This window comes from Haliotis rufescens, unplaced genomic scaffold, assembly GCF_023055435.1.
Source record: "Haliotis rufescens isolate VD_foot unplaced genomic scaffold, xgHalRufe1.0.p SCAF_1, whole genome shotgun sequence".
Lineage (NCBI taxonomy): Eukaryota > Metazoa > Mollusca > Gastropoda > Lepetellida > Haliotidae > Haliotis > Haliotis rufescens.
This window is the reverse complement of record NW_025963779.1, coordinates 11,449,576-11,465,646: the sequence shown is the minus strand read 5'-3', so window position 1 is coordinate 11,465,646 and position 16,071 is coordinate 11,449,576. Positions and strand designations below refer to the sequence as shown.

Genomic DNA, 16,071 nt, shown 5'->3' with positions numbered 1-16,071 from the left:
CATAACTGAGGGTGCATATAACACAGGAGTGCGCATTATACACGAATAAATAAGTCTTGTGTACATTGATCAATCTGAAAGGGGTCCTAACTGGGATCGTGCTCTAGCCAATATATTAGCAAATATCGCCGTGGGCGCTTATTAGAGCGGGGCGCTTATTACGTCGAATACGGTATTCATTTTGGGCATATTTGCGAACACACTTTACATTTAAAATATCTTCCCCCCTCCCCAAGACGTCCAATGGGTCCCCCCTCACTTGTTCCTGTAAACATGTGTTGATGAGGCTGAAGCTATGTGGGAGTCTTCAGATGAAGAAAGGCAGAAATAATCTCATAATGTGAATCTTTGGATGACAAGATAACAACTACAAGCATGCAGATAACAACCAGTATACATGAATGCAATATATGAAGCTAAAACAATGCTTCATTCGCAAGAACAGTTCACATTGCAGTCTGTCTAATGAGCTGTCAATTCAGCTTTTTGACATTCATAAATAATTATGACATTCACCACAAAATACTCATATTGCCTCAGCCCACATATTCTCAAACAAATTTTCAAGACATTTTGTTTACCTATAAACACAGCTTAAATTCAATGAAAATACAACATTAGGAAATTGAGTTCTTGCATGCTGATAAAATATGTCTAATGTCTAAATATATTCCACTCTGAATTGGTAACAGGGAATTTAAAAATAAATAAACAAGGGTTTATTTTCTTTTAAACTACAATTTTGATGACTTTACTTGAATAGTGACAACATGTCATTTCAGTGATTTATTTCAGAGTCCAAACTAAGTGCCCTTGGCAGGCAAATTGGACAAAAATCCTTATTTTGTTTAAAATTGGAATTTTTATACAGTTATTATTTCCCTAAATTCAGGTGTTTTACAACATTTAATTTTATCATTGCATTCCATGCGGTAATGTTAAACTAAGCATTAATGCCTCTTCCTCGGTATAGGTCCTGTTATCAGTGAAATACAAATCACCTTACAAAGCCATAACATCAGTCATAACTGTAATAGCATGCAGTGGGAAATGTTTAATTCCAATTTGTGAATTTGTACTGACATTGGCTGCAGACTTAAGGCAGAATATCGGCCTCTGAGCAGGTCTAGAAAAATCCCACATGCACCTAAAACATGGCAGAAAAATAACTGTAGACTAGATTTTCTGAAGAGTGTGTCCTCCCTTTGCATGAGCATCTTCCTCTGGGGGGCCGCACTAACCCAGATACAAGACATTTAACAGGTGAACTTATGCCGAGAAAAATAAGTGATGTTCCTTTGGTCAGGAGACAAGACTTGTCAACAACCATGAGGTAAGTTTAGGCAAGGAAAGATATTTCTGAAGTTAGAGTCTGGAGAGCACTGGCATTCCTAAATCTAATGTTAAAACACAACATTTACTGATAAAAAACAACAAAAATGACTTCCCTGAAGCCCAATCATCACAAAATGATGATAAACATTATGACGAACCTAAGCACTGAAATATTGATTCTCATGTAGCCTAAAAGACATTGTTCTTAATGCTTTGTGCTATCAATATGAATCTATATGTATTACATCAAGCACTGTCTCAATTTTCAGTCTTCTGACCTTGTAAAGTCAATAAATTTTAGCACTATAATATTCATAGTAATAAGACATTTTAACTTCCTCTTCAACCCTGTTACATACACTAGTTCTTGCCGATCCTTTCAGACTCTTGATCCATATTTCTGGGTCTTGTGCATGAAGATGCTGTTGTCTCTTTATGTGAAGACATTTTGGAATGTGAAGAGCAAATGCAGTCCTCGAGAATGCAAGGAGCAGCCATCTTGGAATATGTGCATGAATACAACGGCCATCTTGGATTACATGGGGCACCTCCAATTTATTGATATTAGCCACATGTATCACGCAACATCAAACTTCATGGTCTTATTTGTACAATCTTATTCTACAATAGTGAAACTGAAAGCTTGACCAAACACAAAACCTCTGTATTTAAGAGAACTAACTTAAGTTTTCCCACACTCAATTATTGGACCTTCCCCCATCCTCCTCCTTGAACGGGGAACTACTTTCTAAAACAATCTTGGGACTGGAGAACAACTTTCTGTGCGTACAATCTCAGATGAAAACATCATCCTTGGTTGACAATGACAATTTGGAATATATTTCAAGGTGCTACAATCTGCTGTCTCTGTGTTGTATTAACTGAACAATCTATCTTGCAGTTCAGGTGCGGAGATTTCGGGAAACAGTTTCTCCGTGAGAATCCCCAGGAACATGTACAGCAGATGCCTGTTTAGTTTCTCATACTGCAGGACATCAATGATCTGATCAGCTGCAATGTCATAATCCTCTGATCCAGCCAACTGCTCAATGAAATCTACAACATAAACAGGATCAGACAATTATCACCATTGATGAAGTTTCTTCAAGAAGGAGGCATGTTACTTCAAGGATTTATCTACGATTCCAAACTAAGTGCCCTTGGCAGGCAAATTTGCAAAAAAATTGTGATATTGTTAGAGAATGTTTTACTGTTTTTATTTTCGTATATTCTGAGTAAATGGGAATTTTACTGACATTTGCTGCAGACTTGGGGCTGAATATCCGCATTTGAGCAGGTGTAAATAAATCAGTGCACTTACCATGAAGACATGAAACTTCTTATGGAGAACAGTTTCTTTTATTTTCAGGCTACTTCTTGCCCCTTCATCATTTGAATACTGAGTAAGTGTCGAGAGTTGATCTATACACAATGCTGATATTAATCCCACCCAGTGACAACAACTATGCATGCGTATGTATGAACTCCACGTCCATCAACTCAGTATTCAGCTAATGAGGGGCAAGAAGTAGTCTACATAATTTCCGATGCCTTACGTCACTTCCTCTTGCTAAAACAGTGTCTTCACTTTCGCGATCACTTTCAGCAATTTTTTTATCAACCCTGCTTAACGTCCCCATGCAGGTGTCCCTAGCTTTACAATTTAAACTAGTCAGCAAACAACAACACCAAGACTTCCGTGAGGTGGTATATAGAGAATCTCACCCGAGTGTCTTTTGATATCAAATATATCAACACGAGTTAATAAAAATGGAAAAATTCCGAGGCTTGCCGAGGATTTTTGCCACTTTTATCAACGAGTGTTGATATATTTGATATGAAAAGACTCGAGGGTGAGATTTTATTTATCATCCAACATCATTCTTCCAACTTTTTCAATTTGTAGACAGTAATTAGCAGTGTCTTCAGTGTAAAAAGTACTGCTAACAGCTTCAGTAGCAGAGCCATTAGTGATGTCAGTTGATTGTGACGTCATGGTAACCAGTGACGTCACAATGGTCTGCAAAGCATTGTGATGTAATTTCATTGCAGAGATACCTACAGTGTTGATATTGCTTGATCTCATCCAAGCGATACCTCCTGTGCAGTTTTGGATGATAAAGTGTGATAGCTGTTTTATTATTATAATTTTCACAACTGTTCCCTTATGATGTGTGATCTAAGCAGGAAATCTCAAATAAATCAAACTCATATTCAAGTGAGAGAGTTCAACTCAAGATTGTAAAAGGTTCCAAGTATTGAAGCTCAAACCTTTAAACATAGTCAAGCAGTGTCATGTACTCACCATGACTGGTGCAACTGTACCGGACACCTCACCACATGGGTAAGCAGCCCGTCTAATTAGGAGATTATTTGACAAGATTGCCAAGAACAAAGACGCCGCCATACACAGTTGGCAACTCATAACTGCTTGACCCTTAAGTAAACAAACTGACCACACTTGACACGGTGCTGTGTGAGAAGCTATACATCACGCGCTCATCTACATTGCTCAGGGGGCACAGGTGGCCCAGTCGTCTAAGGCAACGCAATTCGCTGTGCAGAGTTGCGTCCCTTGGCTATGCCAGAAACCTATGATTGTGGGTTCGAATCCAGGTTCACCCCGAATATGTTTCTAGGTTTGTCAGCACCATACATATGCTCGTGTGTTCCACCAAAGTGGTAATTGCTAAGACTTGCATCACTTCGGGATTTCCTCCCACAATAAGCTGACTTGCCATGATATAACTGGAATATTGTTAAAAGCTGCGCTAAACCAAACTCCCTCACTCAGTCACTACATTGCTTATTGTGAACTTGCTCTGTCTGTCATTGTTTCTGGCATGAGTCATGAACCGGACATGACACAAAACTCCAATAGGTTGAGATAAAAATGCATCACATCTAAAATGTTAGGAAGGAGAACTTGAACCATTTTGCATTATTTTCATGATTTTCAGTACATTGTCAGCTGTTGTAGCAGCTCATGATACGTGTATGAACATTTATAAGACAAGTCATCACTCACCAGGGAAGAAGTCTTTCAGACATTGCTTGGCTTGTTTCTGTGTCGCCTCCTTCTCACTCTGTGGTTTAACTGGCTTGTCTTCGGCCGACAGCTTCCCATCAGGCCATATTGCTTTACGCAGAAGCTGAGAGTAATACACCCAGCGCTCTGGCGATGTCAGGAAGCTGATCTGGTCAGACAACCACCTGGTGGCAAAACGGGATACCAAATACATTGATATTATACACATGATACCACAGCTGTGATAGATGCATAAGTTATCAACATGTTATTCAGCATTAGTACATAAAGGATGTTTAAAACATCCAACTTTATCAGTTTGCAAACAGTAATAATCAGTTTCTTGAGCTTAAAAGGTACAGCTTACCATCTTCAGTGGCAAAGAGATTAGTGATGTCATTTGATTGCGACGTCATGGTAATTGACATCTTCCCGAGGCAAGGGCGTTAAATGACAATAACAGTCCAGTTTCCACCGTTGCCGAACTAGGCTAGAATTTCCAGGCTCGATTGAAGCACAACTAGTGGCTATTACAAGTTATTTCCCTTCCATGTCTATATCCCTCCTGTTGACCAATCAGATTCCATCTCTCATATCACTTTGTTTCAAACAAAATGATGGCGCCCAGTCAACAAAATGGTCAAGATGATCTGATCAATAATCAAGCTTCATATTGGGTCTTACCCCGCGATGTGCATCAAATGACTTGAACACCTTGATCAATAACATGAAAAGATTTACAAAATATCTGTCGACACCCAGTTGTACCCATGCTTTGGAAATCCTGCAGTCGACCGAAATCTGCATGTTTAAATCCATGTTGTTTACAAACCCGATGTCTAGTTTCTAACGGGATTTCAATTGGACTATGCATAGACTCATTGTCCAGCCAAAATGTAACTCTGGAATTCCAGCCTCATTCGACAAGGGTGGAAACTTGACTTTTATATTCAGTTTACTCCCTTACTTCGGGAAGATGGGTAATTGATGACGTCACAATGGTCTGCCAAGTATTGTGATGTAATTTCACTTAAGTGATATCTGCTTGATTTCTCCCAAGCGATATCTCCAGTGGGGGCCAGTTTGGGATGACAAATGTTGGTAGTTATATTTCATACTTGTTAAGTCACTATCCTCCAGAAACAAAGGAACTACCTGTCAAGTGCCTTGCCAATCACAATCCTTGAAACAGAGAGAACTCTTTCACGTGTCAACCAGTGCTCACGACCTTGGATGGTCTGGCGAGCCAGGTCAAGGACAGCATTGGCAAGGGGAAGGTCTGGTATAACTTGACCCTTTCCTGAAAAGATTATTAAATTTGGTAAGCATTAATGAGTAGGGACTGGTCATTTATTATGGTGTGTGTGTCTTGATGTGTGTCTTTGTGCATGCATGTATGTGTGTGTGTGTGCATGTGAGAGTGGTGGTGGTGGTCTTAGGACTATATCATATTTTTTACCCCAACCCCCATTTAATGTAACATATTTGCTAACATATTGGCTAGTGAACAATCCCAATTAGAACCCCTTCCAATTGATCAATGTACACAAGACTTATTTATTTGTGTATAATACGCACTCGTGTGTTATATGCACCCTTAATTTGGGGCAATTAAATTCTGGAAAATATATCTGTCGTGTATAATACACACATACTTTTCTTTTGTATCATTTCAGGCTGTCAGCATAAACCACGAGATTTATGATCTTTTAACTCTGTTTTTTTTTTCACCAAAATTTTATTCTAATAAGAGCCCCCTATTTCTAATTTTGAGAGCGCCCTGGGCGCTTATTGTGTCAAATACGGTACATAAAAACTTTCTGAGACAGCTAATCTACAATGCACTACTTTTTTTACTGTGTTAACTACGGTACCAGATTTTTCCAATAAAAGGTATAAAGCTGACATAAGTGGAAGAAAACATACCTGTATGTTAATGGCAATATATTACAATACATATCACAACACAGACCTAAGTATCAAAATATAATGCAATACAAAATTCCATGCAAATATTGCAATACACTTCCCTCGCGCATTGTGTTGATGTTCAAATTATTGATTCATAACTTCAGTGTGTGTGCTAATAACTTTAGGGTGTCTAAGTTTTTGTTCATATCAATGTGTTGTATGGAAAGTAAATAACAGTTAACACTCAAACATCTGGGGCTACAGTTGTCTCACGCCCATATTCGGCCTGCAGCTCAGCAATGATTTTGAAAATTAATTGTGGGTTGAGAAACGCAGTTTCTACGTCACGAAGTGAACAAGACCTAAGTCAACAATATCCTGTACCCTTTTCAAATAATAAAATCATAAAAAGTCAGATACCTTATTATACCCCTAAAAATCAAATTTTAAAGAGTAAGTATATTTGACATATTGATGACCAGGCCAGATTTGCTCTATTCTTTAAATGCTTAGGAATGATCTGTGATCTTTCAAAGCAACTGATGGATGGAACACACCTTCTTGAACCAGTGTATCTGGAGCTTCTGAACCATCTCCCTGTAACCGTGGCAACTTGGCATGAATTTCCTCAAGCAAAGCTTTCTTCTCCTTCACATCCCAGCTTGTTGTTATGGTAATGCTTTCCTCATCATGTGTATCCTTCTCACAATTACTGATGTAATCCTCCACAGCCTGAAGCCACTGATGGGATACAGAGTCCTGCAAATACAGCCAAATTTGGAATACAAACAAAACACCTCAAACCAAATCATCAACGACAGCAGTAGCACATGTCACAAGGACAAGACCGAAGGGGAAATGAAAAAAGCATTCATGTGTTGTACACAGCAGTACCCATGACTAAATATCTTCCACGTAATGACAGCATGCAAAGCCATATCTGGCCTAAAACAGGACAAGTGGTGAACACATGTGTAAGCACATGTCATATTCATCTTAATGATAAAAGGTACTGTTAAATGTTAGATGATAAACATAACGAGATCTCATGAGAGCGAGACTCCATTCAAGATGGGTGTGCCGAGAGAGTGATCGCATTCAATGTCACCAGGGTAACATATACTGTAACTGGTAAGTGATGTTCTATGTGATAGTATATGTGATGTAAGGGTTGCTGTAGTCTGTCTTACAGACCCTGATACAAATATATATCAAATACAGCCCATGCAAGTCTATAATGTTTGGCAAGTCTAGATCACTGCAGTATCAGTATCTGAAAATGAAGAGAGTCACTGGGCTCCTTTTTATTATATTTTTATTAAGATAACTGAACAACTGTTTTTTTTATGTACGATATGTTCATTTCAGAGACTAGATTTTAGTCTAGGGTTGCTGGGGAATGACAGTTAGTCGTTAGTCTGGTTGAGAGTGCTGCTGTTATCAAATATATAACCGATAAACAACCTTGACTTGTTATGTCATCTGGGCCTTATTCCGATCTTACAGTACCAATCTTCATGACACACCAAGCAAACCAGGTAAAAACAACACCCTGCTTCCAGCCATCTTTAACAAAGAAACATAATTGATATGATATCCTTAGTAAGGCATTCCTACTTTCCCTACTTTAAAACTAACGTGCGCACTGCATCCCTGTTATTTGACAAATTGGGAATTGTGGAAGGCCCACATGGACATGGTCATGTGACAAGGGGAGACAACTGGCACTGACCGAGTCCGGATCCTGCCAAGAATACTCCAACTCCTGTCTGTCTGAGTCCTCTACGACCTTGCAGTCTTCTTGCCTCTCTACAGAGCGGTCCCGTTTCGTTACTGCAGAGAGGACGTTCTGGGGAATGTCTGGAATTGACTTCAGCTTGTCAAAAACCACTGATGCAGTCTTGACAAACATCTGCAAAGGAAATTACCTTGATACTAAATTTTGTCTCATGGTAAATGCATCTTTTAGTGTATCAAACTTGAATTGGCTAAACATAATAAAAAAGGAGATGAATATTAAAATGAAGACACTCACTTTATCCAGCCTAGGCACACTTATCTCTCGCGCCTTCTTGACGAACGCAATATGGCCATCCCCCTCATAAGCCAGAAACTCCCGGAGCTCCGGGCCATTGCAGACTGCCTCAATCTGGATCAGCGACTGGCGAAAGTGGATAAGAAACCTCAGCACACTTCCAATAAATCTCTACATACCGTATTCGACGTAATAAGCGCCCCGCTCTAATAAGCACCCACGGCGATATTTGCTGATATATTGGCTGGTGAACAATCCCAATTAGAACCCCTTCCGATTGATCAATGTACACAAGACTTATTTATTCGCATATAATGCACACTCGTGTGTTATATGCACCCTTAAATATGGGCAATTAAATTCTGGGAAAATATATCTGTCGTTCATAAACATTTCAGGCTGTCACCATAAACCACGAAATTTATCTTTTTTTCACCAAAATAATATTCTAATAAGAGCCCCCTATTTCTAATTTTGAGAGCGCCCTGGGCGCTTATTACGTCGAATACGGTAATACAAATAATTTCCATCTGTACATCATGTACACATGGTATAAACCCTAATGATACAAAAATATTCTAAACAGGAAGATGTTTGCCAACTTTATCTTTTGAATTTAATATTTTTAAGGTCGGCGGACTAATAATAATATAAAGCCTAATCATGCTGATGGTGATTGACCAATGTCATTAACCAGGGAAGTGTCCTGCCCTTGTGTTATAAGAGTGTGTAGAAGGTAAATCAAGAGTTGATCCATGCTTGTTACCTTCAGAAACTTCTCCAGAAAAACTCTTCTACTCTCCACATTGTCCTTGTCCATATTCTTGAATGGCAGCGTGTTCCACCGACTTGGGCCCTTCGTTTCTGAATTCATCAGGACAACAGCCACCATAACAACACTGTCACAATGGACTCCAACATTCATCGACAGCTGACATTTGTTGGTAAGGCAAAAAGAATTATAATCTTGGTTCTAAGGCACATGATAAAGTCTGCCACACATTTCGTTTTTACTTCCATTTTTAAAAAAAATCCAAAAATCCTTATACTTAACAAAAATGGGATCGAATGTAGCACGCAGTTACTTCCCTTTACATGTGCACTGCTTTACTGCGCATCTTGTGTTTTGGTCATGGCGGCAACAGGAGTTTAATTGTATGCTTGTTTATGTAGGGAGTCCCTTTCCTAAGTTGATTTTACGCAACTGTTAATTTGGTTACATACTAGTTTCAACAAGCAGAAAAAAACCACCATGCGCCCACAATATATTTTCAAAAGTCATTGCCTGAGAACTAATTCTTTTATTTGTCTACGCCTAATACTTATACATCCACATGATCCATAGTTTGTTGTCCATGAAATCATGTCTGCAGGTGAGAAAAAATTCAGGAACAGTTAAAGTAATTAGAATTAAACCATTGTCGTAGATCAGGTCAATCTCATTAAAATCAGATCTTAGTTCTCTCTTCCGCTAAACAAAGATCTGAGGACATCCCATTATGGGTCACGTCAGGCTGACCTTGTGCAAACTTTGACCGACCAATGGAATGACCAATCAGAAGGCAGCTTCCTTGTGCATTACGGCACAATTTTCAAATTGGCAAGTACGCTTCGAAACATATTTTGACAAATTCTTGATTACAAAAAAACATTCTGGAATGGCTAATAGATGGTCTAGATTGTAAGGATTCAGTCGTTAAACCTGTAACTATCGTTCGGAATACACCATGTTAAAGTTTTCAAAATTGCATGACTAGAAATCACATTCCGACTGTCACTTTCATAATCTGGTAAGCCACGCACTGATTGGTCGGATGAAAGGTCGTTCTGACGTGACCCCTAATGGGATGTCCTAAGATCTTTGTTTAGCGGTAGGGAAAACTAGGGTCTGATTTTGATGAGATTGTAGATCAGGTTAGAGTAACAAAGACAGTAAAACCACAGAAACTGGATACATCATGTACATAGTTTGTCACAATCATGTCCATGAGATGTCTTAATGTACTGTAAAGTGAGTGAGTGAGTTGGGTTTAACGCCGCTTTTAACAGTATTCCAGTTACATCACGGCGTGTCAGCTTAATGTTGGAGGAAAGCACGAAGTGATGCAGGTCTCAGTCGTTTACCACTTCGGTGAAACCCACGAGCACGGGTATGGTGCTGACAAACCTAGAAACATAATTGGGGCGAACCGGGATTCAAACCCACAATCATAGGTTTCTGGCGTGCCCAAGGGACGCAACTCTGCACAGCGAATTGCGGCGCCTTAGACGACTGGGCCACCCGTGCCCCCTACTGTAAAGTGTGGGCAAGCAGTGTGACTACTGATTCACTGCTGATTGTACATAACAGTGAGGTTCACAAACAACCCCAATGTGTAAATGTACACGCTGCAGTGATAATGGGGGAACTATATGTAGCAAGGGTCACCGCAGCTGGTCAATAGCACGGATTGAGTTGGTCAGTTTGTCACTCACATATGCATGGTAAGAAAATGTCTATTTTTAGATCTTTGGGGGTGAAAATTCAGCATGACATTTATATGATAATCATGATAATATACAGTATGTATAGTATTCCTGACTTTTGAAATAGTTTGTTAAATCTATTAGCATGAGTAATGTTATATCCATGTACGTTATAACCAAGTTCTACTGTAATCATGGTAATACCTACATCATAAATGCAACATCACAACAGCTCAAATGTGGACATGGTCAAGACAACAGTATCTCATTGAAATCAAAATTTGCACTTTCCTGATATTAATAAAGTACAGTTATATGCATATTTGTCCTTCAGACCTTTCAACATGTTCAAACACTGTTACCATGGTTACCATGGTCATGATAGTTATATTTAATATGAAAACATAATCTTCTTATTTTCAACTCGTTGCACATAAACATAATAATCATTGTAAAATTTAAAAAACAAATAAACTTAATCATGTTAAATTTACCAAAAATGATTTTACTTTTCACACAGTATTGACATGGTTAGTGATGAGTTCGAAATGGCCATTGTTGTCATGGTTACCTTTAAGTAGTTTCTTGTAGTTATCTTTGGCATCTAGTCTGGCCTGCAGATTAACAAACTCACGAAACCGGCGCTTTACACCACCACTCTTCATCACTGGGGGCCCATCGGAGAAATACAGAGCATTGAACTGAAACAGTGCAGGTAAAACTTACAAAGAACACGATACATGCTCTAAATCTATAAAACTTAAAAATGTTTAACTGTTAAACAAGTGTTCAGAGGATAGCACTCCATACATTTTTCTTTGTTTCAAATAATGACAAACATGTCCAATATTGCTGAGTAGTCTTGATAACTGATAACCAACTGATAACCTGGATAAGATATGCATAACACTGTTTGCGTTTACGGCATCCCTAATACAAAATAAGCACTGAAAAAAACTGGCACGCAAGAAAAGAAACCTACATGCATCCCCTTATGTGGTTTTCATTTGAAAAAAAGTTTACTTGATGCATAACTTATTGTTGTTCTGTTTATAGTTTCTCTTGCCTACCATAATCCATGTGATACAAACAGACACTTAAACATTTCAGGTCTACATTTGAAAAATTACATGGGTGGGGGTATGCACCCAAACGCCCCTAGATAGCTTCACGCCTGTTCGGCTTGCGGGTTACGCATCCAAGGAGATCCCATTAATTTGGAGACCAATGCAAACACTGCGTAACCATGACAATATGTTGTAATCAGCCAGTGATCATGGTGACACACATGATAAAAGCATAAGTGCTATATATTTTTAAGATTCATTGTTATCAACGTTATGCTTTTTTTTTAATATCACATGTAGCCTCATAATAAAATATTCTTATTTTCAGTATCATGACACATATTACATGTATAAACATGCACTGAAAAATCAATAACAGATAATGACAAAAGCCACAGTGTCAAATGACATGATTAGCATATCGTCTGACATGCCTTAAGTGCAGATAAATAATAAATGTATTGAGCAATGTTGATATCATTGATGAAAATATCACTAATCATGATAATGAATGACTCTAATTGTGTAGTATATCACTGTGTCTTGGGACAGGACTGGTAATTCATTATTTGTTATAAGGGAGGGGGTCGGGAAGGGGTTGTGGGTGGGTGTTGTGTGTGGGGTGGTGTGTGTGTGTGTGTGTGTATGTGTGTGTGTGTGGAGGTGGGTGGGTGTCATGAAAACCAACTATCACAATAATAAGGTGTGGGAGTGGGGGTGGGGGTGGGGGTGGGGGTGGGGGAGAAGTCATGAAAATATTATAAATGGTAACATAATATAGGGACTAGTCATGTATCACAAAATTGTCACATGCATATGGGGGCGTGGAATAATGTGGGGAAGGGTTGTCACAAAATGCTACCATCATAAAACCAATTCCATTCTCCCTATAATAAATGACCAGTCACTTAACCGTTCTAACATCCCTTAATTAATAAAAATACATGAAATAGGAATACTAACTAAAAGTATGGCATTATTTCTGGTCCCTTCACCATGGACACTGACAATACCATGATCATGCTCACCTCTATAGTATAGAGAGTGTACTTTGAGGAGCTTCTGTATTCCTGACGTTCCTCTGTTTCTGGAATACTCACATCCTGAAAAAGCAGTGAACTGTCCTCAACTAAATATTTGTCTGCGTCAAGGGTCAATATGTCCATACTTTTGTCATTATTGTCATCCTGCACAAAGAACTGTACCACTGCATCTCCCTTCACAGGAACAGCCTCCTCAGAACACTCAACACCAAAGTTCGAGTTTGCCTCTTCTTTTCCCTGAATAATCGTATGAAAAATTTCTCCATCATCAAATGTATTTCCTCTTGAGCGATGAAATTCATCGCTAGAGCAAGTAGAGTTTGATGCACTGGAATCATTCCTGGATTTTGTCGACTCTTTCCGTCTTTTGAACAGATTGAACAAGGTGCTAGTTATTTTCTTATTGTCATTTTTTGATGGTTTTAAAGCATAATCCTGTACTGTTTCAGAGTCTACCACATCTTTCTTTGATTCCTGAGAGGATTCAACACTTTGTGCTGGAGGAGTTTCTGGCTCAGCATAGTCATCAGTTTCATTTAACATGGTGGGATTTGGTGGGGGAACATCTTCTGTCCCTCTTTCATCATCTTTATCACAGTCGGATTTCTCTTCTATACACGTCTTAAACTCATCATTATCCATGTCAGTGTTTTCAGCACCTGTTATTCCTCCATCATGTTTATCACAACCAGCTTCTTCAAGCAATATCTGGGGAATATTTTCTGAGATTATCACCTTCCTGTGCTTTTCGCACTCATCTTCTGATACAATGCCCTGATCTTTTACTTGAGCATTTCCAACATGATTTTCATTAATTGTTTCACCATCTGGCACAGTTTCTTCAGTTTTGACCACAACATCTGTATCTTTTTCTCTGGTAGGCTGAGTTTGTTCAATGGAATGTTTTGTATTTGTGTCCTTCCATTTGTCATCAGAGCTGTTTTCTAAATGGTCCTCGTCTGATAGAAGGATAACCATGCTCTCATATAACCAGTCTGTTGATGTGAGCATATCAATTGCTGATTTAAGTACATTACATGCCATTATCTCAGTCATCACAACAAGAGGTGACCGACAAGTGTTTATACTGGTGGGTAAAATGTGTGTCAGCAATAACTTCGACAAGCTCCTCAAAAAGTTCATTTCACTTTCATCATTTTTTAATGCTGGATGGAATTTGATTCTCTGTTCAAATGTTTCTTCCAAGGTCCCACATTTTGTTGAAGAAGTACTCATTGATCCCCTTCTTTGACTTAGAAAAACTGATCTGGCTACTTGGAATGTTGATAGATGCTGAGTAAACAATTCTAAAAGATCCCTAGTGAGTCGCTGTGGGTGTATTTTTTGGCCTCGTTTAGTTAGACTGAAAGCAGCCGCGTGTAAAATCTGCTGTGATTCCTTCAGGGTCTGAGCATCGTGACTAAAGTCCTCATACCATGATTGCACAAAGTCTCGTATAACATATTTTACAAAAATACTGACTTCACCCTCAATAGTTTGACCTCTCAAAGTTGACACATCCTTTGCACGTCCAATGTCAACACCATAACTAAGAGACATTCCTTTGGATTCTTTGTAAGACGGTGATCTTTCTTTTGCTTCTTTTTGTGGTGACCCTAGGGAGAGAATACCCTGTTTCACTCTGTTGATCGTCTGCACCGCTAACAAGAGTTTGTCAGAAGGTGCCGGAGTTTTCCGTTTCATGACGAGATGAAGTAATTTCCATGAAAGCGGTAACGCAAGAAGATATGCCACGAATAACGACCAGATATTTGTTAGGAACGATACAATTACTAATCCAACACCGATCAGCAGTATTTTTTGAACAGTTGTTGTTCGACGCCAGCTGAACAGATCTGAGAAGACCGTCATATTTGACGCCATTGCATCCAGGCTTTGCAAGATGTCCGAATCTCTGCGATGCTATCGCGGAGTCATTGTTGTGAGGATCTCTGTGAGATAACGCCTTGTTTGCATTCGGACAAATGACTACAGCTTCTCCCGACATCCGCCATCTTGAACTAGCGCCGCAGCAATGATCATGTGAGCGTCACATGATCTCTTTTGTCACGTGACAAAATACAAATCCCATGAAATGAATCAGGGAGTCTATATCGTCTTTGTATCGTCTCGGTGCAAGCATGAACGATGCTTGCCTGTCACTAACATGTGTCATGATCTGGAAGTTGCATACTTTTGAACCAGTGCATGCAATATTACTTTTCAATGTGATTTACAAGTTCGAAATATATATATTCTCCCGGGGTTGTTTGTTACAGCAGAGACCATATATCGGTATATTGGTCTCTGGTTTCAGCATTAAACCAGAAGATATGTAAGATAATTTAGAGTTGAGGTAGGGTGAAATGGGGTTAAACGTCGCTTTCGTGCCTTATATAGGGTCCAGGAACAAACAAATCATATCGCTTTATAACCATTACCGTATTCGACGTAATATAAGTACACAGGGCGCTCTCAAAACTAGAAATATCATTAGAATATCATTTCGGTGAACAAAAACAGAGTTGAAAGATAAATTTCGTGGTTTATGCTGACAGCCTGAAATGTTTTTATACGACAGATATATATTTCCAGAATTTGATTGCCCATAGTTAAGGGTGCATATAACACACGAGTGCGTATTATACGCGAATAAATAAGTCTTGGGTACGTTGATCGATCGGAAGGGGTGCTAATTGGGATTGTTCACTAGCCAATAACTTAGCAAATATCGCCGGGGCGCTTATTAGAGCGGGGCGCTTATTACGTCGAATACGAATATGGAGGCCGAACAATGTACGTGTATCAGGAATATGACGAAGTATTTTAATAAGTCCCTTGCTATCAGGACAACTCTTTCGTTTTAATATTCTGTGAACAACTTTCTATTTCGCAAGATTGTAATTATCTCTGCTATTCTGTTACCCTGTCTGTCGCTCGGCATTAAGGGACTGAAACAAGGACGGTATACTGTGTCTGAGTAGGGTATTCATGTAAGGTACCTCATGTTAAGCTATGGCATGATACCTCAGTGGGCTAGCTCTATAAAGTCGGCCATAGTCCGGACTAGTACAATCAGCCACACCTACGTGCATTGTACGTCGCTACATTTAAGTGCATGGGTCTTGGACGCGACGCTAAACCCCATTTCACCTCACCTGTTATCGTGGTAGCGACACTATCAGC

General features: G+C 39.1%; 1 protein-coding gene across 2 annotated transcripts; it reads right to left on the bottom strand.

Moving 5' to 3' along the window:
- Positions 1–1,197: 1,197 nt before the first annotated feature.
- Positions 1,198–14,904, bottom strand: LOC124147711 (sorting nexin-19-like). 2 transcript variants are annotated; one of them, XR_007218149.1, is made up of 10 exons: positions 12,871–14,904; positions 11,347–11,476; positions 9,076–9,173; positions 8,310–8,435; positions 8,007–8,186; positions 6,832–7,033; positions 5,519–5,663; positions 4,364–4,548; positions 2,112–2,391; positions 1,198–2,079 (listed from the first exon to the last, which is right to left on the bottom strand). XR_007218149.1 is itself a non-coding variant. In XM_046518453.2 (9 exons), the coding sequence occupies exons 1-9, from the start codon at positions 14,767–14,769 to the stop codon at positions 2,213–2,215; spliced, it is 3,144 nt and encodes a 1,047-aa protein (XP_046374409.2). In that variant the 5' UTR covers positions 14,770–14,904; the 3' UTR covers positions 1,198–2,212. The 2 variants fall into 2 exon arrangements, 1 of the variants encoding a protein (XP_046374409.2); XM_046518453.2 differs by having other exon boundaries at positions 1,198–2,391.
- Positions 14,905–16,071: the final 1,167 nt, after the last annotated feature.

Excerpts from the sequence above, each read along its gene's own strand:
- LOC124147711 (XM_046518453.2), bottom strand. The coding sequence starts at position 14,769 with ATGGCGTCAAATATGACGGTCTTCTCAGATCTGTTCAGCTGGCGTCGA. Across the intron at positions 9,174-11,346 it reads CTACAAGAAACTACTTAAAG|AAACGAAGGGCCCAAGTCGG; the intron begins GTAACCATGACA and ends TGATGAATTCAG. Across the intron at positions 8,187-8,309 it reads GTGTGCCTAGGCTGGATAAA|ATGTTTGTCAAGACTGCATC; the intron begins GTGAGTGTCTTC and ends TTTCCTTTGCAG.